This window comes from Grampus griseus (genome assembly GCF_964374135.1).
Source record: "Grampus griseus genome assembly, chromosome: 2".
NCBI lineage: Eukaryota > Metazoa > Chordata > Mammalia > Artiodactyla > Delphinidae > Grampus > Grampus griseus.
Window position 1 is genome coordinate 107164988 of NC_139018.1, and position 23824 is coordinate 107188811.

The 23824-nt window shown below is 49.5% G+C and overlaps 1 protein-coding gene across 6 annotated transcripts in view; it reads right to left on the minus strand.

Moving 5' to 3' along the window:
• The window catches only part of DAPK2 (death associated protein kinase 2), a 119059-nt gene extending 97882 nt beyond the window's left edge, over positions 1-21177 (minus strand). For 5 of the 6 annotated variants that reach the window (XR_014296302.1, XM_082647387.1, XM_082647386.1 and 2 more), the window contains exons 1-2: positions 21073-21177; positions 15203-15300 (exon numbers count right to left, since the gene is read on the minus strand). Coding sequence is in view for 5 of the 6 variants with exons in the window: in XM_082647387.1 (XP_082503513.1) it covers positions 15203-15279 (77 nt within the window). In the remaining variant the exon portion in view is untranslated. Of the gene's footprint in view, positions 1-15202; positions 15301-20673; positions 20724-21072 lie in introns of those variants that run through there. The other variant, XM_082647384.1, reaches the window with a different exon arrangement.
• Positions 21178-23824: the final 2647 nt, after the last annotated feature.

The window sequence follows — 23824 nt, forward strand, 5'->3', positions numbered from 1 at the left end:
AACTTGGGCATGGTAGAACTGGAGCAGGGCTCCGGGCATGGGTGAGACACAGATAACACAGGGAACGCATGCAACCTAGGCTCTTTGAGGAAAAGGCGGTCACTGGAAGGATACACACAGGAAGAGAAAGTGAACCTAGAAGCCACAAAGGAATTAGCTCGTGGAATCACTGCATCTTCTGTGGCAGCCCCATGCCCTCCTCACTGTGCATCAAGTCTCACAGAGAGGCCATCTAATTGGCTTTTGGCTAATATATCACTGGTCCTAGTGGGCAGAGCTTTTTCAGCCCAGCCATCTCATAGGACACCAAATAGCCAATGAATGGGTCACTCTTGGGTCAAGTGAACATCCCTGCTCCAGTCAGGGGGCCACCCCTGCACAAGAGCCAGCCCAGCTCCACTCTATGGGGCAGGGGGCTGTGAGGGGCTCAGGACGGAAAAGGAAAGAGGGTAGTTTTAGCAAGAAAGGAATATCAGGCATGGCAGACACCATGCACAAGTTGGGGGTGGGTGGGAATCCCAGCAGGGGTCTTTGTGACCGAACACAGAGGTAAAATTAACATGGCCCACTGCGATAGAGGGTAATAGACTTGCTCAATCAGGGAAGCAAGGAGTAAACCAACAGCTCTGGGAGCTTACTTTGTGTCTCAAGTACCATTTTGAAGAAGTGATCTTGGATCCAGGTGTACAGTCTACACAAATTGGGACACTTTAAAAAATATGGATGCCAGAGCGCCACCCCAGACCTTCTAAATCTGAATCCGTGGCATGTATACATATGTGTTTGTTTTAAACCTCCTCTGATTCATATATACTACCCAAGATGACAATCGCTGTGCTACATGTTTCGCTCATAATCTCATTCAATCCTCTAGAGTCAGGAGAGATGGAGGTTCAAATCCTGGCCTGATAAGGTAGGTGGTATGTTCTCAATTCCACAGATGAGAAAACCAAGGCTCAGAGAGGTGAAGTAACTTACCCAAGGTAACACAGGCAGTGAGTAGTAAAACTGGGATTCGTACCTAGGTTTAATACCTGAGCCTGAGAGACAAATTCTTGACTGTGTATTGGAGAGGGGTGGATCAGCTGCCCCTGAGATGGTCCAGCCACAGAACTTCCTGGATGGTAACAACACTGGGAACCAGGGGAATTGGGGTGGCAGTTGGTGGAGCCAAACCGGCTTAGCCAGGGCCTGGCAGTGCTTCCTGACCAGCAGAAAGCTGAAATCTCAGAGGCATGTGTGGACCCCAGGAAGGCTCTTACATCAGGGCTCAGCTGAAACATCAGAAAAAATTTCACAATTCCAAACTCTGGAAACACCGCTGATTTAGCTGGGTCCAAAGGTGTCTTATACAATCTCTTTCTCTAAGAAATCTTTTCAAGATTGCTACTTGGACCTGTGTTTACAAACCCCTGTGGACACCAGCCTTATCTCCACTCCACCTGGCCACCCTGCTCTCAAGGGTAGGGCTGGGTCTTTGTGCCTCCGTTTCCATATCTGTAAAATGGGGACGGTGACTTCCTCCCTGCCCACCTATTCCAATGTGGAGGCTCATGATCAAATGAGGTAACAGAGGAGAAGCAGCCCAACCCAGCTCCTCCCTATGAGCTCTTCAAACAACTGACCGCTGGGCTTTTAGCATCACCTTGTCCGTATCTGCAACCGTTTGCTGGGTACTTCCCACATGCCAGGCTATGCCCCTTACATCTGTGCTAGGAATGGGAAAAGAATCACTTTGAAAGCTGCTCAGAACTGTTACTGGTAATAAGGAAGGCAAAAGACTCCAAAATGGGGCGGAGGTGGGGTGGGGGGATGGTCAGGGATGGCTTTTTGCATGGGAAAAACTTTAAAGAATCTTTGGTTCTGGAAAAGAGAGGCTCAGGGTCCTTTCAGGGAGAGGCTGTAACATCTATATGTGAAAGAATAGGGGGTCTCTTTGGGGAGGTAAGTATAAGGATGGTAGCAGATCTCGGGCCTGGGGAGGGGTCCTGGAAGGCCTCAGCATCATGGCAGATGGCAGGAGTCAGGGGAGCGGAGGTATCTATTACCCCACTTGAAGTTGTTTCCTTCTCTGTGCAGAAATTCCTTTCACTACCCGAAACTCAGTTTATCCTGCAAGCAGCCTCAGTGGCAAGGGAGGCACTCAGAAACGGGCCTGAGTCCATGCCTGAGACAGGGTCACAGAGGGAGCGCTGCCTTGTCTCGAAGGAGAAAGAGGTCCTGAGTCCAAGGACCTAAGGCAACAAGGAGGATGTGAGCCCTCCCTGGGGAGACCCAGAAATGCTCAGTCAGGAACAGGACTTCCTGTTGTCCTGGAATGGAATGCTCATTATTCTTATTTGGACACTAAAGGAGGGGACCCCAGAAGGCTGGAAAACAACCCTGTGAGAAATGGGACCATCTTAGCACAAAGAAACGGAGCCTATGAGTGTGAAGCTGCCCCAGGTCCAGCGGCTCACAGTAGCAGAGCCAGGATCACACCTGGGCCCGGTGGCTGCAGCACCCGGAGTAGTCACCACCAGGCTAGGGCTCATCAGCCTGCTGCCCCGAGCCCGTCCTCCTGCTGGGGCCCTCAGCTGCCTTTCCCCCTCTGCCCCGTCTCCCTGTCTCCTCCATGACACCAGTAGGAGCGTTTGCCTCCCAGGACCGTACTGCAGCCCCTGAGCAGCCCAGTTCTCCTCTTTAGCTGGTGGGCCCTGGGCCCAGGGTGCCAAATAAACCTCACCCCCAGGAGGGAAGGATAATTCATCACCCTCCAGGCCCTGTGGCCAGGCCACCAAGGACCAGCAGCTCAGGATTCAAGATTAGGGCACTGAGGTCTCAGGCTTAGATGCAGGCAGCCGGGGGTGGGCGTGGGCAGGGGAGCAGTGTCAGCCGTGGAAATGGATTAAACAAGGACAACTGGGCTCTCAGCAGATTCCCCAATAAACCACTAAACAACTGTATCCACCTCCTCCCCTGTTCTCTGGAGGGGAGCCCAGGGTCACAGGCAGAAAGAAAAATCTTGGGCAGCTTGGTACCCACCCCACCCCCCAAAGAGCACTGGACCGGGAGTCAGAAGTCATGGGTTTAAATCCCAGCTGTGACATTTCCCTCGGCAAGTTAGTTAAGTTCTCCAAGCTTCAGCTTCCTTATCTGAAAAGTGGGAGAAACGCCGGCCACCCCGTAGGGCTGCAAGAGGGTTAAACTAGGTAACAGCCCATGACCAGTGCAGGGCCAGGTTTAGAGAGGATGCACAATCCCTAATACCCAGACCTCCCTTCCCGTCTTCCACCCCAGCACTCCCTGCAGGACAGGACAGACTGACATGGACAGTGGTTTTGAAACTGGGCTTCTCGGAGGTTCCTCACGGGCTGTGTGAGACGGAGGGCAGGGAAGGGGCGCAGGTGGACCGCTGCTCACCTCTTCTTCCTCCTTTTACATAACTGCACCTCACTTTGATCTGTTTCTATCCTGTCCCCCACCCCAGAATAAGTCACTTTTTTAAAGTTTTGCTGCTTAACTAGTAAACCATACTGGAAGTAGATCAGGAGTAGACACGTTTTTTCCACAAAGAGTCAGATGGTAAATACTTTAGGCATTGAGAGCCATACAGTAAAATCCAGGATATTATTATTTATTATTATTATTATTAGTAGTAGTATTTTTGGCCCTGCACCATGTGGGATCCCAATTCCCCGACCCAGGATCAAATCTGCACCTCCTGCACTGGAAGCACAGAGTAGGTACTCACATAACAAAGGAGAAAACTAAATTTCCACAAAATTTTAACTGATGAAACTCAAAATATAATAAGAATTGCATTTGTCTTATTCTGTTTTGTTTGTTTTTGGTAATACAGGTCTGCCATGAGAAGAATGGAATTGCAGGGGCGGATAACAGTTTGCTTAATTGGGGTCCAAAGTTAGTGTTCCAACCATCAAATCTATTGCAACTGGTCATCTATAAAACCCATTCTTTCGGTGTCTGTGACCACCTAGAGGGGTGGGAAAAGGTGGGTGGGAGGGACGCTCAAGAGGGAGGGGATATAGGGATATATGTATACGTATAGCTGATTAACTTTGTTACACAGCAGAAACTAACACAACATTGTAAAGCAATTATACTCCAATAAAGTTAAAAAACACACACACACACACACTTTGTAAAAAAAAAAAAAATTCTTAGCTCCAGGGCCATTGAAAGTAGGTGGTATTGACTGTAGGGCTATAGTTTCCCATCCCCTGGACTAGACAATGTCAGAGCCCTTGCAGGTTAAAGTTCTTGGGCTTTAAAGCCTGTTGAAGGCTGCTCTGGGGGCTAGAGCAATCTCCAGAAGAGAGACTCTGAAGGCTGCAGCATCTCCTCTGTGGGAGGCTCTGGAGGGCTTCACATGGCCTCCCACCTGCACTGCCAGAGCCCTGGTGCTTAACTGCAGCTGAGGTGATGGGTACCTAAGGCCCTAACTCCCACCACTGGCCGCGGCTCTTACCCATCACCTTGGTCTCCCCAGCAAGGGAGAATACAGGGAAACCAAGCTCTCGCCTTTGCCCTCAAAACACACTTCTCCCCAAGCACCCCCTCTCCCAATAGCACCTCACAGAAAAACCTTCTTATAGAACCATTCCAGGGAATTCCCTGGTGGTCCAGTGGTTAGGACTCTGGGCTGTCACTGCTGAGGGCCCAGTTTCAATCCCTGGTCTGGGAACTAAAAATCCCACAAGCCACGTGGCCAAAAAACCCCCACAACATTCCAGCCAGCTTCTAAAAGTAGAGACAAAGAAGTGGAACCCTTTGCCAGAGTTGTGGGGTCCCCCAAAGACCTTGAATCCCCTCTACCTCTCGGGGGAGGAAGGCAACACCATCCGTCTACAGGAAGACCTCTGCCTCTAGTCCTGACGGGGCCTCATTTTCATCACTTATAAAATGGGAATGATTATACTTGCCTTACCTGCCTTGTGTTGCTATCAGAACTTCAAAATATCTATGAAAATGCAATAGAAACACCATGAAAAAAGGTAAAGTAGCACAGAGAACAAGATTTGGAATTAAGGGAGAAGCACAGAAGACTTCAACCACTTTAAATTTCTCCACAGTGAAAACATTAAGGTGTCTTTACAAAACTCTTAAACTACACAAAAATAATGAAAGGGTATTGGCAAAGCCATAAGGAAATAAGCACATGCTGGTGACCTGGTAAACTGGTTCAGTATTTCTAGTTTCAATCATTACACAAATCAGCCATAACCTCTGACCTTGTATTCCACCTCTGAGAATACACTGGCAGAAATAATGCAGAGAGGAAATTAACAAATATGTTCACAGAAACACTTATTTTTAGTAGTGAGAAACAATAGGGAAAGTTTAGTAAATTGGGGATGTTTATATAGCAGATTATTATGAAGTTAATGAAAACATACGGACTGTATCTATGTTTTAAAAGGCCAGTATTCTTCAAAAATATCTTGTCATGAAAGTCAAAGAAAGGCTGAGGAACTGTTTCAGATTAAAGGAGACTAAAGATATACGACAAGGAGATGCAATATATGATCTTCACTGGATCCTGTTTAGCAGGGAGAAAAACTGCTAGTTGGGGGACTTCCCTGGTGGTACAGTGGTTAAGACTCCAAGCTTCCAATACAGGGGGCCCAGGTTCAATCCCTGGTCGGGGAACTAGATCCTACATGCATGCCAAAACTAAGAGTTCGCATGCTGCAATTAAGGAGCCCGCCTGCTGCAACTAAGACCTGGCACAACCAAATAAATAAATAAAATATTTTAAATAAATATATAAATAAAAAACACTAGCTGGGGAGTGTGAGGTACAAACAGTTGGGTGTAAGATAGGCTACAACGATGTATTATACAACACGGGGAACATATCCAATATTTTGTAATAACTGTAAATGGAGTTTAACCTTTTAAAATTGTATAAAATTTAAAAAAAATTTTTTTAAAGAACACTAATGGGAAAATTGACAAAATTGGAACAAGAATGATAGCTTAGATAAAAATATTGTATCAGAGTGAAATGTCCTGAATTTGAAAGTTGTACTGTGGTTATGAAAGAGAACGCCCGTGTCCTTAGGAGATGCATAACGAAGCATTGAGGATACAGAGGCATAGTGTCCGCAACCAACTCCCAAACGGCTCGGAAACAATAATAGGTAAGTAGGTAGGTAGATAGGTAGATAGACAGACAAAAAGAAAGAAGGAAAGGAAAGAAGAAACTGAAGGAAAGAAAAAGAGGGAAGAAAGGCCGGAGGAGAAGGAGAAAGTGGGGAAGGAGGGAGACAGCAAGGGAGGAGGTGACAAAATGTTAAAACCTGGTCTGTCTATTTGGGAGGATCAAGTCCACCTATTCCTAGAATAGGATATACAGGAGTTCTGTTATTCTGAAAATGTTGCTATTAAATTTGAAATTATTTTGAAACAAAAATATTTTTCGGTTATACGGACTCTGGATACATGGAAAGGTATACATAAAACAATGTTGAGTCAAAAAACAACACAATGCAAAATGTACAGGCTGGCGATACATAAGTAGAAAGGAAAGTGTGTCCCGTAGATACAGGTATATAACGGTTTCAATTATCCTCACATAGGACCTCCCTCTCGCTCTTACAATTTTCATAATGCAAACTGAGCTCAATGAGACCGCTACCTCGGGGCAAGCGGTTTGCACCATGTGCCAGCTTCTGACTGAAGCATGTGCAATGCAGCCACTTTGTTTGAGTGGCTTTGTGCTTTGTTTGCCTGACAATGGGTGATAAAGGCGCCTCCCTCCTTCCTCCAGGGCCTCTGTCATCCAGGGCCCCTGCAGTCGCCTGTCCTCCTGGCAGCCCCCTCCCTTCAATCCTCTCCACGCACCCTCTTGCCCAAGCCCGGGCCTGCTGCTTCTCAGTCTTTGGCAGAGCCCTGACCTTGAGGTGGTTACGTGCCATCTCCAGGATTACACCGTGAGGAGCTGCCCCACACAGGGTGACAGCTTCCTCCGCTGAACAACTGGCACATATTTGGGGGTCCCCCTATTAGCTTGTGGCCTGTTCCAACGTCTCATTTCATTAGCTTTGGAGGAGAGTACCCCTGTGCCACAACTGAGCCCTAATCTCTTCTAGGGTAAGGCCTGAGCCCTATGTCTCCTCTATCCATCACGGTGCCCAGCACACAGTGGGTGCCTGGGAAGAGTCTCTGGACTGTGACAATGAGTACAGACGTGCACTTACACATCCACACACGCTCACTCACGTTTTGGAAACCACTGGCTTGTCTGGGGCGCAGCTGTGGCCCAAAAGACCTCCTTGCCACTAACACCAAGCTGAGGGCTTCCTGGGCCTGGCACAGACAAGCTCGGTGTTAGCAGTCAGAAAGCTTTTTTGGCATGAGTGACCAGCCGCCACTGTAAAACTTCTCTGAGCCTCAGTTTTCACAACTGTGAAGTGGGAATGGGATCCAGCTCATATTGTTCCAGAAGATGGGAAGTACTCAGCACAGATACTGACATGAGGGCAGAAGATTCTTAACTTACGTCGGTCACTTTCACTTTCCGGCAGCAGGAAATATAAACGTGTGTGATCAGACAAGCATGAGAATCCCAGCCCAGAGAGGCAAACAGGGCTCTGGCTAGAGAAGTTTCTGGCTTTTATTTCTGACTTTCTCTGAGATTTGCTGTGTTGCACGAAGTGGACTTTCCCACTTGCCTTCTCCTTGATAAGGTAGGTGGTCTGTATTTCTTGTTACCTAACATTTTGGAGATTGAATTTCTTCATGCGTAAAACGGGAATAGCAGCTGCTTCACAAGGTGCTACCAGGATTAAATACAATAATGTGTGTCCACTACTATATATAAAATAAACAACAAGGACCTACTGTATAGCACAGGGAACTATATTCAATATCTTATAATAACCTATAATGGAAAAGAATCTGAAAAAGAATATATATATATATAGCTAAAATCACTTTCCTGTATACCTGAAACTAACACAACATTGTAAATCAACTATACTTCAATTAAAAAAAAAAAAAAAAAAAAAGAGTAATGGGGACTTCCCTGGCAGTCCAGTGGTTAAGACTTCGCACTTCCACTGCAGGGAGCCTGGGTTCGATCCCTGGTCGGGGAACTAAGATCCTGCATGCTGCGCGCGGCAGCCAAAAAAAAAAAAAGAGTAAGAAGAAAAAAACAATATGTGTCCAGGAAATGGAGTGTGTTTTGTTTCTCACTTTGTGTTTGGGGAATCCTGGACGTTCGTGCATTCCAAGGCCTATGGGAGCTGGGGGCTCGGCTGAGTTTTTGGAACCAAGGCAGGTTCCAAACAGCTCTGCAGTTAACTGTGGTGTCTGTGGGAGTTGAGCGCTTATCAAGCGTAAAAGGCCTGGGCTGGACGCTATTGGGGTTGTGGCAGGGTGGAGGGTGTGGTGGGGAGGTGGATAGGGGCAGAAAATGAAAGAATAAAAGATAAAGTACGCAGGAGCCCAGCATGGAGGATGCTGGGTTCAGCAGGGAAGATGACCAGGTGAACCTTCTGTGTAACATGAGGTACGATGACATTAGCACTTAATAGAGGTGTGGGTCCAGAATAAGAGGTAATACAGTCCATAGAGGGGGTGAGGTAGAGGGGGTAGGTGTAGAGGGAGTGGGTCATGGCAGGCTTTGCCAGGAGAGATGGCATTTGATCCTGACCTTGAGGGAAAAGTTTAATTTTTCCAAGAGTCAGGGAAGAGTGAGAGCAAAGAGAAGTCACAGAAGATTTGGGGACCTCTGGCCTCTCTCCCAGTGCTGCCGTGATGCTCAAAATAGGAGAGCAGTTGCGGACCTGCCTTCAAAGAGTTGACAGGCCAGCACAAACAAATGTGAGATAGGCCTAATCTCATCACCGGTCATCCCAGGGCCTGAGAATCTCTCCTGCTCCCCTTGGTCTAGGCAACCTGCCCCCAGGAGCTTAGCGCTTGGGGGAATGTTAACTCTGAGCACATGCAGGCCTCAAGCAGACACAAAAGAGGAGAGGCTGTGTGGGCCTGAGAAATAGCCATAGATAGATTAGAAGGTAAGACTCAGAAACAAAAACAGTTGCTAGGTTAAGGCTGCTAATCTTTTGTTGGCTTAAACTGTCTTCTTAAATGTTTTATTTAAAAAAAAAAACTTTCCTCCAAAGTAAGTCTCATAGATCTATATACTGTAAAAAGATATTCAATGTATTTCATTAAGTGAGAAAAGCAAGTTGTAGATTGTCCTGGTCGTATGATCCCATCTGGGTCTACATTCACACTTGCTTTACTTAGACTAAGTTCTGAAGGGCAACAGAAGACAATTATCATCAAAGTCTACCTGTGGATGTGAGACTTAGAGGGAGGACAGAGGGAGTTCTACTCTAACTGTTCATAAGTTTATGACATATGCCATGCATTACTTCTACAATAAAAAAATTTTTTTTAATTTAAAAAGAAATAATAAAACCCCCTTCGCCTCCGAGTTCATCTTGGAAACGCTTTTTCCCAAGGACAGAGACAGGTAAATCCAAACACCTATTATTATTGTTTTCCATAGAGCTTTGTGGCTAGACTGGGCTATAGAGCCCAGCCTGGGTACACCTGAGCTCTATACATTTCCTGGAGGTTTTTTGTTTCTCTCCCAAAAGAAGTTGCTCTGGCTAAGCTGCAGGTGCGGTGGGTGATCTTAACCGCAGAGGACCCCATTGGGAGACTCAGGTCTGGCAGGCAGCTGTCCCAAGGAATTCCTCAGCCTGTTTAGGAAGGGTGAGGCTTGAGAGCAGTGGCTCCTTCCACGGCCCAAGGCTCCTATCCCTATAAAAGGGGATTCTGCAGGTTAAGTGCCTAGCAGTGTGCCTTGCACATGTGAGCCTCCTATCCGTAGCAGGGCTTCTGGCCGCTATCTTCACCAGGGGAGCTGGGGAGGTTATGATGGGATGTGTGGGGTAATGAATGGTGAGATAGGCTCCCTGAGAGAGGTGAGGGCTGTGGATAAAAGTTGAATTTACATATAGAGAGGTTTTCCTCTGTTTACACCAGCACAGTGTAGTTGAAAAGCTTCTTTGAGTTTCAGCTCCTGTACTGCTGGCTCTGTGACTTTGGACAAATCACCTCCCTTCTCTGGGCCTCACTTTTCTTGTCTATAAAACGGAGATCTGGACTAAATGCTTGTTGAGATCCAGTTCAACAGTAATATTTTATGATTTTATGTTCATCTAATAATTTAAAAATCTAAGTGAAGTAATGTAGGTATAGGAAAAAAGAAACCACTGATCATTATATGCTGCTTACATTAAATTACCTTGTACCCTTAGACACACAGTAGTCATCATTGGGCCTATCCACCAGCACCCTTCCCCAGGGAACATCAATCCTTCCCAAATGCTTACCTTTCTGACTCTGACCCTCCTACCCTACCCTCAAGGTCAAAGAAAAAAGACTACCCTACCATATATTCTCCCCCACTCCCCAAAAGTAGTAAAATTAAAGAGAAAAATAAGTTTGTGCTTTGTGGGTCCTTATGGTGTGGTAGCCAGAGCCCTAGAGTAGGAGTCAGACCACCAGTGCCCACCCTGATCTATCACCTGTTCACCGTGTGACCTTGGACAAGTCACTTCCCCTGTCTGGTCTTAGCTTCATCTATAAAATGAGGGGTTAGATGGGTTTCTCTTTATGAGCCTTGCTCTGCCCTACAGTGGCTACCCAGGCTGGGAGAGGCCAGAAGCTGCAGGCCAGCATTTCTCCAACTGTTCCCAGAAACAGCTGACAACCTCCAGCATCCCCAGCAGGCTGGGGCCAAAATGTGAGCCAGAAAATCAGGTGAGATGCGCAGGGCCAGGTGGGCCCCAGCCGTGCCCAAGACTCTCAGGTCAGGGCATGATGTCCACATCCAAAGCTGGATTCTGCAGCTTTTCTCACAGATGTTCTCTTATTTGTAGGATAAGGACATACAAGGCCTCCAAGGGCATCAGAAACATGCCCTTTGGGGACCAGACCAGGGCAGGGAGTGGACTTAAAGATTCCTTGTTTGTTAATGTATAGTTTTAGTTCAGATACAATATACCTGCAAGAAAATGTACATATACAAGTATGGCTTAACATACTTTCAGGAAATTAACACATCAGTGAAACAGGTACCCAGATCAAGAAATAGAACAATACCTGTCCCCCAGAAATCCCTCTCATGCCCCCTTTCAGTCACTAGTCCCTCAAGAATAATCACTGTTCTGATTTCTAGCACCAGGGATTCATTTTGCCTGTCTTGAATTTGACACAGATGGAATTATTCCGTATGGGCTCTTTTGAATCTGGTTTCCTTCGTTCAGCATGATGTTTGTGTGAGCTCCATCTGTCATTACAGGTAAAAAAAGGAAAAGTGACTCTCGTTCATTTTCATTTTTGCATAGTAAGGACTTAAGGAGGAGCTAAAGTCAATGAGACAGCCCTGAGTCTAGGGGAGGGTGCTCACGGACAGCCCAGGAAGCAGGTTTACGTAAAGCTCCTCCCAAACATAAGAACAACCCCTCCTGCTGTTCCTCCTGCAGAGACCCACACTGTCCTGCTGGGAGGCTCTAGAAGTGGGAGACGGGGCCTTGACACCCAAACTTACTTCAAAGGACAGAAGCTCTTGTTCACTGAACACCTCCCCTGTGCCCAGCTCTGTGAGGGACACCGCAGACTCAGCATCCCATTTAATCCCCGCAACCACGAGGTCGCTACTGTTATTATTCCTATCTCACAGGTAAAAAGTACTCAGGCTCAGAGAGGTCAAGTAAGTTGTCCTAAGGTTGCACAGCTAGGAAAGGGACCCAGACCTCAAACTGTGTGTCCCCAAAGGCCAAATCTCTCCACCAGTCTGTGCTAGCAGAGAGTTCGCAGGCTGGGCCTGGCCTCCTGCTATATATCCGACCTCATCTAGCACTGCTTGCCCCCAGCTCGCGTTCCACGGCCACACTGGCCTCCTGACAGCAGCTCAGGTCCCAGGCTCTCCCCACCTCGGGGCCTGCATCCACACTGCTTCCCCTGCCTGCGTATTTACCCTCAGCCACTTCCTCAGAGCAGCCTCCCCAGCCACCCAGGGCAAACTACATCCCCTCTTCTCTCTCAGAGCATCCCTCTCTCTCCTTTCATAACCCATCACACGCTCTATAGTGACTTGTCCTTTTGTGATCCCTCAATCACTTGTTCCCAATGGAACACAAGCTGCAAGAGGACAGGAACGTCGATTTTGTTCGTCGCTGCCTCGGACAACGCCTGGCACGAGGTACACCCGCAACAGTGTGTTACGTGAAGAAAAGAGAGGAGGAGAGACAGATAGCACTGCCCCTTCTGAAGTCCAGCAGTCATCTGAAGGCAGCTCTAGTTCCAGCCTGTTTATGGCCCTCGGCAAGACTCTTCCCCTCTCTGAGGCTCAGTTTCCTCAACTGTCCGACGAGGGTCTTGGAAGAAAGACCTCTAAAGGCCTTCCAGCTCATCGGACCTCTAGACCAGCGGTCCCCAACCTTTCTGGCACCAGGGACCGTTTTCGTGGAAGACGATTTTTCCACGGACGGGGAGGGGGGATGGCTCAGGCGGTAATGAGAGCGATGGGGAGCCGCAGACGAAGCTTTGCTCACTTGCCTGCCACTCACCTCCTGCTGTGCGGCCCGGTTCCTAACAGGCTGTGGACCCCTGCTCTAGACCACAAATCCTAGGACGACAAGCCATTCCAAAGGCCTCAGACCTTTGCTGCCTCTTACTCACCCTATGTCCAGCCAGCACCTTACAAAAGTTGCAGGTACCAGGGGGCGGAGGGGAGGTTCCTCCAAGGCTCCCCAGGCTGTGAGGTACCTGGGGCCTTCACACCCTGTTGTAGATGGAGGACCCCAGAGCATGAGGTCTCTTCCAGTTCTAATAGCTCTGAGGTATGGAATGGGGGAGAGACAGGACTAAGAAGGAATAACAGATGAATTCCATGGGAAACGTCTACTTCCTTCTTCAGAGCCCAAGCCCCCCCCCCAATTCCTGACTTCTCAGCTCACAGCCCACCCGACATAATCCCATCCAACGCTGCCCTTGTTATGTACACAGCTGCCCCTACAACCAGGCTGGAGCTCCAGGAGGGCAAAGACTCCCCGTGTCATGCTCATCTCTGTACCCAGGGCACTTAGCACAGACCCTTACACAGAGGACATGGCCAACATGGGGCCATCGAATCAAAAGCCACTGGTAGGGCCTGCAGGGTCTGTGGCTAAGGGTGCCACTTTGCCCCCGGCATCACCAAGTTCAGGAGAAGCGCCCGAGGCGAAGAGACCCTCGCTTCTCACTCAGAGGCAGAGTCCAGCTGACCACCCTCCAGCCTCTTCCCAGCCCTTCACAGGCCCCGGATTGCCAGTGGCAATGGCCCAGACAGAAGGCTGAGGAATCTCTCCCTCTGGGACACTCTGGGACTCTGCAGACACTTGCTTCTTGACCCATCCAGTCAAGCAGGACAAGCACTCCCTAAACTTGAAGAAACCGCACTTTCTTTTTTCTGGCCTCACCACGCGGCTTGCAGGATCTTAGTTCTTAGTTCCCTGACCAGGGATTGAACCCGGCCCGGCAGTGAAAGCACCGACTCCTAACCACTGGATCACCAGGGAATTCCCATAACTGCACTTTCCATTCTTCTCTGAGTAAGGCTCCTCTGGCTTTGAAGTTCTTTCTAGTTTTTTTTTTTAAATAAAAGTACCCAGTGACCCAACTTCTAGCTATCTATCTTAAGGAAACAGTCAAAAACAGGATCAGAAATGTCTGTTAAGGGATGTTCACTATAGCTTTAGCAATGAAAATTTTAAAAAAATAAATGGAAACTGCATATTTTTAACAGTAGGGGAAATGGCTGAATAATTGGGGCATGCATATACAAGGGAATATAAAATTGCATTTAAAATATTTAATAACATGAGCAAACCTGTATGATACATTAAGATGTAATATGTAAAACTGTATTAAAACACTAACCTATAAATCCAGTGTGCTTAAAATAAAAGGAAATAAATATATACATATATTTGCAAAAAATAAACAAAAGAGAAGAAAAGAAAGTAAGAGAATTAGTCCTGACACAGGAGCTCTTTAAAGGGAAAGGCTCCCATTGTGCATCATGGATACAGTGAAGGTCCTGAACCCCCAGATTTTTACTCTGCTGGGTGTGTGGAGGGGTTGGGCCGGGTGTACTGCAAGTATGTGTGAGTGTGCAAGAACCACGTGCACTGGAGAGAGCATGACAGGTGTGCAGGCACAGACTGGACTGGCCAGACGTTGGCCATGTCACTTGCTGGCTGAGCAACTTGGGGCAACTTGCTTAAGCTCATTGGACCACAGTTTCCTCAAGAAAAATAAGAGTAAAAATAATTCCCATTTCATGAATTGTTGTGAGACACAAACTCCAAGATTGGTGTTCTGTAATCATTAAAATACCACCCGAATACTAGCAGTTGTTACACATGAGAGGCAAGAAGAGAGCTTCAGAAAATCATTTCTCTCCAGACAGTAACTACTTTCAGATCTGAGTTTACTCCTGTCTGTGTTGTGGGTTTAGCAAACCTAAAAATGCACCCAATAACTCAGATCTGAAGAACCTTCACAACTAGGCTCATGTGGCTTGTCAATCGATCTAAAGCCATTTTCAGGAGGATGGTTTCACCTCCCATTCAGGCTCTGAGCTTACAGAACAAAATCCTGAGAGCTGTGGAGGGACTTCCTTGGTGGTCCAGTAGTTAAGAGTTCATGCTCCCAATGCAGGGGGCCCGGGTTCAATCCCTGGTCAGGGAACTAGATCCCACATGCTGCAACTAAGAGCCCACGTGCCGCAACTAAGACCCAGCACAGCTAAATAAATAAATAAACATTAAAAAAAAAAAAAAAAACACCTGGGAGCCACGGAGAATCCCAAGTGGGATTCGGAGAAGAAAACCAACAGGTCATATCTCAGTCCGGAGCCTGGGGAGGATTTTGGGAGCAAAGTAACAGATACAACAAGAATCATTTAGATTTGCCGTTAACTGTCAGCCAGGTTATACTGAAAACACAGAACTCAGCAATTCTAGTCCTTTCTGCTGGCAAGTCTCCATTTCCAGAGAGATGATTACTTGCAGAGGCACCCATGAAGATGAATAAACCTCAGGACTGTTTTTAAAGCTTCCCACGAGTCCTGTGACAAGCCCATGACCTACAAGATCTACTGACCAGTACACCTCTCACAGCCACTTACCTCCCCAGCTCCTCCCCGATGTCATAAAAGTCCTCCACCTTCTCCTGCTTGAACGTCTCCATGTTTGGGCTCCTCATTGAGGCCTGGAGCGTACAGCCCTGAAGCATGAAAAAACCTGAGGTTAGGACAGACGTGTCAACTGGTACCAGCCTGAATCTAGGCCCAAAAGTAATTGGCTGCCTGGGAGCTAATAATTTAAAGATAACCCACAGCCCTCATTCCTCAAGAACAGCCTTGATCAAGCCTTTCCTCACCTGTGACCAATGATGTACCATTCTTATTTGATTATATTAATCACATTTGTTAAGGAGACAAAAATAGCCCTCCTCACTTCTTCAGATCTGCTGAACAAGTTCAGAGAAACAGGACCATGGGCAACTTCGGCAATTTGTTCTCATGAAATTCAGGTCTACTGAGAAAAGAGGCAGCTGTGATGCAGGAAAAACAGAACTCGTTTTTGAGTCAGAAGTTCCAGGTTCAAGTCCCACAGTTGCCTACATCATTTAAACTGCAGAGTCTTAACTTCCTCATCTGTAAAAGGGATTAGTACTGTAAACACCACTGCAAATCAGGATATTAATTTATAAACCACAAAATGCAGTAGAAAGGTAAGGGATGTGCATGACCTCAGCTCCTACAGGCGCTGTGCCACCCAACTTGGAGTCTGAACTGATTTCAAACTCTCTCACTCATCACCCTAAGGGAAAGATGCCTGCGAGTGGTGTGACAAATTACAGTGGGCACCAGGAGTTAGGAGCCTGAGGTTCTAGGTGCAATTTTGTCCACAACTAGCTCTATGGCCTCATCTCTTGTCAGCGGGAGGAGGCTGTTTCCTCATCTGTAAAATGGAGCTAACTCTGCCTACCCAGGGCACCTTAATGAGAACCACAGGACTACTCTGAACCACGCAGAGCACCCACCACTCCACCAGAAGAGACGGTCTGCATCCTCCCTTGGGATCCTCCTGCCCTAAGGAGCTCACCCATTCCTGGGACAGCCACATGCCACCCTGGACAGCACCCCAAGGACAGGGCCCAGGACACAGCCTGCACATCACAAAGATAAAACCAGCTACCTGTGGATGCATCCTTCAAGAGTCATTAGCAAAGGCCTCTCGGAGCTCCTTTTGGCTAGTGCTGGCAGCTTTTCTTCTGCCTGGCAATCAGAGACCAACCACGGCCGGGCCCCATGAACCCCCAAAAGACTGTTTTCACCAGGCTGTGTGGAGGCACCATTACCTAAGGGCACGTCTCATCAGTGCCAAGTGGCTGAAGCTGTTCTAACTCTCAGGTGATGTATACATTTCACCCTCTTTCCTCCACCTCTGCCCCCTACAAACCAGAGCTCTGGTACCAACATGCCACCTGCCTCCCTCCCTTCCATCGAGTCACACACATCCCTGAAGACCTCCAGGCAGAGCTGGCCTGGCTCCCAGGCCTTACTCTCAGGGCCACCTGCCAACCTCCTGCTTGTGCATCACACATCCTCCTCCCTGCTTGGTCTTCACTCCATGCTCATCCAGGGCCTGGCAAGCATGGAATCCTGAGAAAAGCAGGCTCCAGGATCCCCGGTTCTAGGCTAATCTGGGTGTATATTAGCCATGTGACCCATAGCACGTTGGCACCCTCTCTGGGATTCAATCCCCCTCCTCTGTAAACTGGGGTGATCACGTCTGTATCACATACTTCACACATCCATGTGAGGATCCATTGTGATAAGGACATAAACTGCTGGGCAAATAAGAACGATGATTATTATTGTATTCTGACTCATTCCAGGCCATTGTTTGTGTTTCTGCTTCCCATAGCCATTGAGGCACCAATTCTGTTCCCTTCTGAGGAAAAGGTACTGGGATTCTCCTGGCAAGTTTGGCTTGATCAGAGTCAGAAGTTTGGCCCCCTTTGCCCCCAACCCCCATTCCTGGCAAACCTCCTGAGGCTAGCACTGAGTGGGGGGCGGGGGGCAGGACTGCTATCTATCGTCTTCTTTTTGCTGAAAAAATACTTCCAAATAAACCATCTGGGTCAGATCCTGGGGGTGGAGGTGACAGTAGCTACTAATTTCCCACAGCTAGATGGAAGCAGAAAACTCCAAAAAAATTCTGTTGGCAGATACCCTGAGAATGGTCCCAGGAACAGCTAGGATCCTCCATTTGGCAAGAGGCCAGCTGCATTCGCTATCGGGAGCTGAGCTGGATTTGAAGAAGCCCCACCTCCCCAGAAAACAATGAGCCCCTGCCTTGTGCTCCACATCCTGAGTGACCAGAATTTGGGGGCCAGGGGAGTCCCCTAAGCTCAAACCAGGCCCACCAGTTTGGCCTCAACTCACCATTTCAGCATAGCCCCCTCCCCCATAAATCCTATATTACAGGCAAAAGTAGACCTTTCCCATTCCCCCAAAACTTTCACCCCTGCCACACCCAAGCTCAAGCTGGGCCCTTTTCAGGGGGTTGGGGGGGGCACCTGGAAAGCCCTCCTAGCAAAACTGTTCCCTTCCCACAAAGCCAGGCTCAAATGCTACCATCTCTATGAGCCTCCATGACCCTTTTTCTTGCCAAAACAGATTAAAACTCTCTTCCTCTTTAAATTCCCAAAGAGTGCTCTTTACACATGTTTAGGGTTAGAGCTTATCACGTCCTGGCTTATTTCATAATCTATGTCAATGTGTAACCCAGAGGGAGAGAGTACAGGTTCCACAGGCACAGAGGCCTGGGTTCATATCCCGGCTCTGCCACTTACTAGCAAACAGCACAAGACAACTTTTCTGGGCTTCAAATTACTTACCTAGGAAATAAGTCTAGACAATGCCTAGTGTTAGTGAATATCTGGAGAACTCTCAAAACTGCTAGGGAGAGTAGACACTGGGACTGCTTTGGAAAACTATTAGTCAGTTTCTACGGACGTACCTAAGAGAAACACATGCGGATGTTTTCCAAAATGGTCCACGTAAGAACGTTCACAGCAGCACTGTCAGTAATCACTAAAAATTGGAAACAACCAAATGGCCATCGACAAGAATGGATAAATAAACTGAGTTATACCCATACAATGAAATTATTATACAACAATGAGAAAAAGTGAACTACTGCTCCCTGCAACAATGTGGACGAGACTCACAAACATAATGTTGAATGAGAAAAGCCAGACACAAAAGACGACAGACTGTGTGATTCCCTCTAGGTAAAACAAATCCGTGGCGCCAGAAGTCGTAATAGTTGTCACGCCTCGGTCAGGGGTTGTGCCTGGAAGGGGACACAGGGAGGTGTCTGGGTGCTGACAGTGCTGCTTCTTGATGGTATGTACAGTTATTTTGTATGCAATCAAAATTTTACATAATTAAGACACGAGTCTGATATCTACTGGACAAATGAGATAACATATGTAAAGTGTTTTTCACAGTCCTTGGACGGTTCCAACAAACGTGAGTTCCCTCCCTCCTGCCTGTTGTCTTGGAGCCTCACAAGGGCAGGAGTTGTGACATTCTCACCTCTGTCCCCTTGCGGTAGCTGGTACACAGCAGGCACTCCATGAATGTTGGCTGATGTAAATGTAGTGCCCCAGCTGTCTTTCTCGAGGCTGCTGCTCAGAAAGCTCATCCGGTAGAAGCAGCTGATAACAACTCAAAGCCCCTTTATAACGTCCCTCCCCAAGATGAATTCGCATTTTACCAGTTTAGAGACATGAAACCAAAGGGGAGACAGCCTGAGGTGGAATTACAGTCACCAGCTAGGACCCGGAGAAGGACACAGAGATACAGGCATCTTTCTGGCCCCGAAAAGATGAAACCACATGGCAGAGGGCACAGCTACAACTTTTGGCCAGGGGCACAGGCCATCCATCGGCTCCAGTCATTCCAAGGTTGAGGCCCATCTTAATGCCTACATTTCTCTTAATGGAATCTCTAGAATTCACATTCCTGCCCCCCAACCCTAATACTAGGCAACACTTCTGAAAGGTTAACACAGATTTCCTAAAACCTCACAGAAAGAGATCTGTAAGAACATCTAGGGGATTTTTAGACCCTGCTCAGGAGCCACCAGCATGAGGAAGGGGAGCCAGAGAAGTTTCACTTTATCTACACTATATGTTGGGGTTCCGAGTGAGAATTCATGGGTGGGAGGAGTTTGAAAACCACTGCTGTCTGGTCAAACCCACTTGTTTTACAAGAGGAGGAAACTGAGATCCAGATGGGGGGAAGGACTTGCTGAAAGTCACACAGCTAGCCCACTCCAGCTGCTCTTCCCCCAGCTTCTGTTGACAGTACCCTCAACCCTCCAATGGTGGCACGAGGGTTACGAAGTCGGTGGCCTCCTGAGGGACAACCTGGGAGGAGGCCTCCAGGGCTGGAGGATCATTCCATAAGGAAGTTTCAACCCTACTAAGCCCCTCCCCCATGGGCCCCAGCTCACCCTGCTGAACTCTCAGAGATCCTCACCCAGTGCAAGTCTGCGAAATGGGACCATGATTGCCCCCTCACACCCCCCCCATCACATTCAGGAGGAGGCTGCCAACAGAAGGGAGGGGCATCCAGCATTACAGTGGCCCTCCATGCATTGGAGGCTTTGACCCACCCTGATCTCTGATGAGGAAGCTGGGGCTCTGAGATCAGCCACCTGCCTAAGCTGACATGAGAAAACTATCTTCCTGGTAAAGGTCCAGCTCCGCTGGGCAGCCTGCTTGGTCACCCCCCACATCTAACAACCAGGGAGGCCTTAGGGAGAGGGTCAGGGTCAGTTCAGGTCTTCTTCCTGCCAGTGGGAAGCTCACCCCAAACCAGCACACACCCACTCAAATCCACACACCCCTGCACCCCCTGCCCAAGCCTCTCCCAAAGCTGCCGAATGGGGCCACTTCAGGTGCTAAAAACACATCTTGGGAGATGGGTGGTTTGGGGAAGAACAGGACTCCGGAGGAAATCGTGAAGAGGCCAACGCACCAGCACCCCTCAGTCACCAGGGCTCTCCCAGGAATACCTTACACAGAGGCAGCTGAGAAATACAATGTCAGAAACCACAGCAGAGGTCCCCAGCTGCCCCCCACCGGATTCTTGAGTACAAGGTGTCGGGGGCCACCCGCCCCCAGCGACCTTCCCACCTGCCAGTGAGGCAGCAGCTATGCATCCTCTCTTCCAGTGTGCACTCCTAACCTACCACCTGCCTGGCCTCAACGCTGACGGCCCTGGGCCTCCTCTCCCTCCCAAAGTGAGAAGCCTAATTTCCACCTTGCAGAGTTACAGTGAGGATCAGGCAGACCCACACATGCCATGAGACATCCACACTGCCTGAACCATAGTCGCGTAAACCGTTGACAACACCCTCCTATGCTGGGGTCGAAACCCCAGCCTGCCGCAGACCAACTGGCTGCCCCCCTGCCCACCCTAACTCTGCCCCAGCCCAGGCTCCCGACTGGGACCACAGCTTCATTCTGCCACAGGGAAAGCTGACTGGGTACGGAGCACCCTCCTCGCATCACCTGTTCGCAAGAGGGCGAGAAGGAGGTATGCGAAGCAGATGATGCTGAAAATATCTGGGCCCTCTCCTCCCGTAAATCTGGGGCCCTCCCCCGCGTCAAGGGGTCCTAACTTGATGGACGTCTGTCTCCCGTTCTCCCTAGGCGCCAGGTCTGCCAGCCGCTCCCAGCCGGTTCCTCGGGTCAAAGTGCCAGACTTCGGAGCGAGCCCTAGGGGCCCAGCGGGCAGTCCCTGAGGTCCAGGGCCGGCCAGAGCACCCAAGGCCAAGGCCGGCCATACCCGGGGGGCGGCGTCAGGGACCGGGCCGCTGACTTGCCCCGGAGCAATTTGCCCCCGCTAGCCCCAGCCCCGAGCCGCGCGCTCTGTCCCGCCCGTCGAGCCCGCAGTCGGGCGCTACTCACGGCGGGAGGCTGTGCGGCGCCGGGCGAGGAGGCGCGGTAGGCACGGGGAGCGCGGCCGGGCGCGCTGCTCTCTGCTCTGCTCCGCTCCGCTCCCTGCGCGGTGGGCGCCCGGCTGCCCGCAGAGCCGCGGAGGAGCCGAGAGGGCGGGGCGGCCGGTCCCGTCCCAGGCGCCGGCTGGAGGCGCACCCGGAGGCCCGAGACGGCGCTCGGAGCGCCCCCTACCGGGAGTTCCCTCAGGACAGCTCCCGGGTGAGGGCCGAGAGCCTCCCTACCAGGTCGGAGCGTGCACCTCCTGGCCCCTGAGGTTGCCAGGAGAGGGGGCGAGAGCCAGTGGCAAGACCTGGAGTCTTCACGGGCTCTGCTGCTTACATGATGTGTGGCTGGACAGGTCGGCTAACCTCTCCAAGCCTAATCTGGAAACTAATTTAAATGAGCTGATACACTGGATATAGCCTGCCATGATCACTCAGAAAGTGGTATCTCCTTGTCCCCCGCTTCCACCATGAAAGAGGAATTCCCACCAGGGAATATGCCCCTTCCTCCCTCCCAGTCAGAGTGCTCCGACAACGGACAGATTCTTCTGGAAACCTCACTATCCACGGTTCACAGTGGGGTGGGGGCCGAGAGGGGGAGGGACACTTCCCTCCTCACCACCCCACCCCATCCCCTCATCCCCACCCCCACTTGGGAGCAGCCTGGCTTCCGTGCCCCCAGCCCTGCCTGGCACGTTGGTGAAGCCCCACACCACCCCACATCATCACATCAAGGCTTCCCTAATGAAAGACTTGGGAGTGGAGTGCTCCTCTCTTCCTTCTGCCAAAAATCCCGGGAGGAAAAAGGAATGAGAGTGGAGGGGGTGGTGGAAGGACGTGGAAACAGAATGTAAGTCAAGTTCAGTGGTCTTATTTCAAGACAAGAGGCTGTTTAGGGAGAATAAATGAAGGCCCCTTCCCAGAGCCTCCATCCCTAATTCATCCAGGGCACTCCTCAAGACAGTCCAAGAGGAAAGGGTGATAGGTTCAGAGTCCTACATTTGGTTCAAAGCTCTGCTCTGCCGTTCCCGGTGTGGGTATAGTCTTGGGCATGGTGCCTGACCTTATTCTTCATCAGTAAAGTAGGTAAACACTCCTTACAGCGTCTAATGGAGCTATTGTGGGACTAAAATGAGACAGAATGTGTAAGATGCACCTAGAGGACCTCTACCTGCGTGAGCAAGCCCCCTGTCCCCTCTTTAGCCTTTCCCGACACTGGGGTACTGAGATGTACAGACCAGCCTCTCCCACTCCCCAGCTGACTGGTACTTCAGAGTCTGTGACAGCCTCTAGAAAGACCCCGGTGCTTCCTTGTTCATAAACTTGACAACATTCCAGGACAGTGCAGGCTTTGAGCCACCTCTCCCAAGAGCACCAGGCTACCTTGAGAAAGTAATATCCAAGACCAGAGGTGGCTCTCCAAGTCAGTGGCCACAGGAGGACAACCACTGGTGAGGTTTCACCAGCATAAGGAGGCCCTTCATCCTCAGACCATCCTCATACCTCCTCCCCCATTTCCAGTTATCTATTGCTGCGTAACAAACCACCCCAGCCTGTGGCATGAAACAATTCTGTTAGGCTCATGCCTTGAGGGTCAGAAACACAGAGAGTGCACGGCACGTATGGCTTATCTCTGCTGCACGATGTCTGGGGCTTCAAATGGGGAGACTTCAGTGGGTGGGAGTGACTTGAATGGCTGGGGGCTGGAATCATCTGAAGGCTTCTTCCTTCACATGGCCGGTGCCTGTGCTATGATGAATCCAAGGCTGGGCTCAGGCGAGACTGCGGAGCACCTACATGTAGCCTCTCCGTCCCTTCCCCCTCTGAGTCTCATGCTTAGTACCTAATTTGCAGCAGCAATGTCCCCTTGCCCAAGGCAAAAAGGACATTCTTGAATTTGACACATGGCAAACTAGTCAGAGAATGTCGCAGCTGGAAGTGTCGCTGTCAATCATCCCATCCAGCCAGGTTATTTTTCAGAGGAGGAAACTGAGGCTCAAGGAAGAGAAGTGACTTGCTCAAGGTCACACATCTGGTGAGGGGCAGAGCTAAGATTAGAGCCAGGTCCCCTCCCCATTTGCAGTTTGGTGCTCTTTCCATTCTACTTGCCAAATGCAGTGCCTAGGGAGATACCATCTGGAAATGCATTTTATGCTTGGGGTGGAGTGAGTTCATCAGAACCTCACCTGAGGCTACTGAGCACTGAACATGGGACTGAGGTGGCAGACGGCAGGGAAGGGAAAACCCTGAGGGTGGTGGCAGTGAGGACACCTACTCCAGAATAAAGTCAGGAGGAGGTCCAGGGATTAAGTGCTAAGAATTACCTCAGCCTCAGTCCCTGCGTGGTTCCAAATGTCTCACCTGGCATTTTAAGGCTCCGACCTGCATTTCCCCACTGTGTACGCACATCCTCTTCCCTCTTGTGTGTGCACATCCAGCTTTCTTGCCAGCTTGGATTATTGGCTGTTCCTGCCTCCATACTTTTGTTTAAGCCATTCCATCACCACCCCCTCATCTCATCCTACAAAATCCAAACCATCCCTCAAGGGCCCTCTCAGGTGACATACCTTCCATGGAAATTTCCTCGAGCTGCCCTCCGGATGCCTTTCTCCCCTGAACCCTACCACTCTTGGTTTGTACCTAATTGGCATTCCCCTTCCTCTATTTTAGTTGTAATTAGTGTCCAGTTCATCTTTGTGCCCATACAATGCCTGACATCC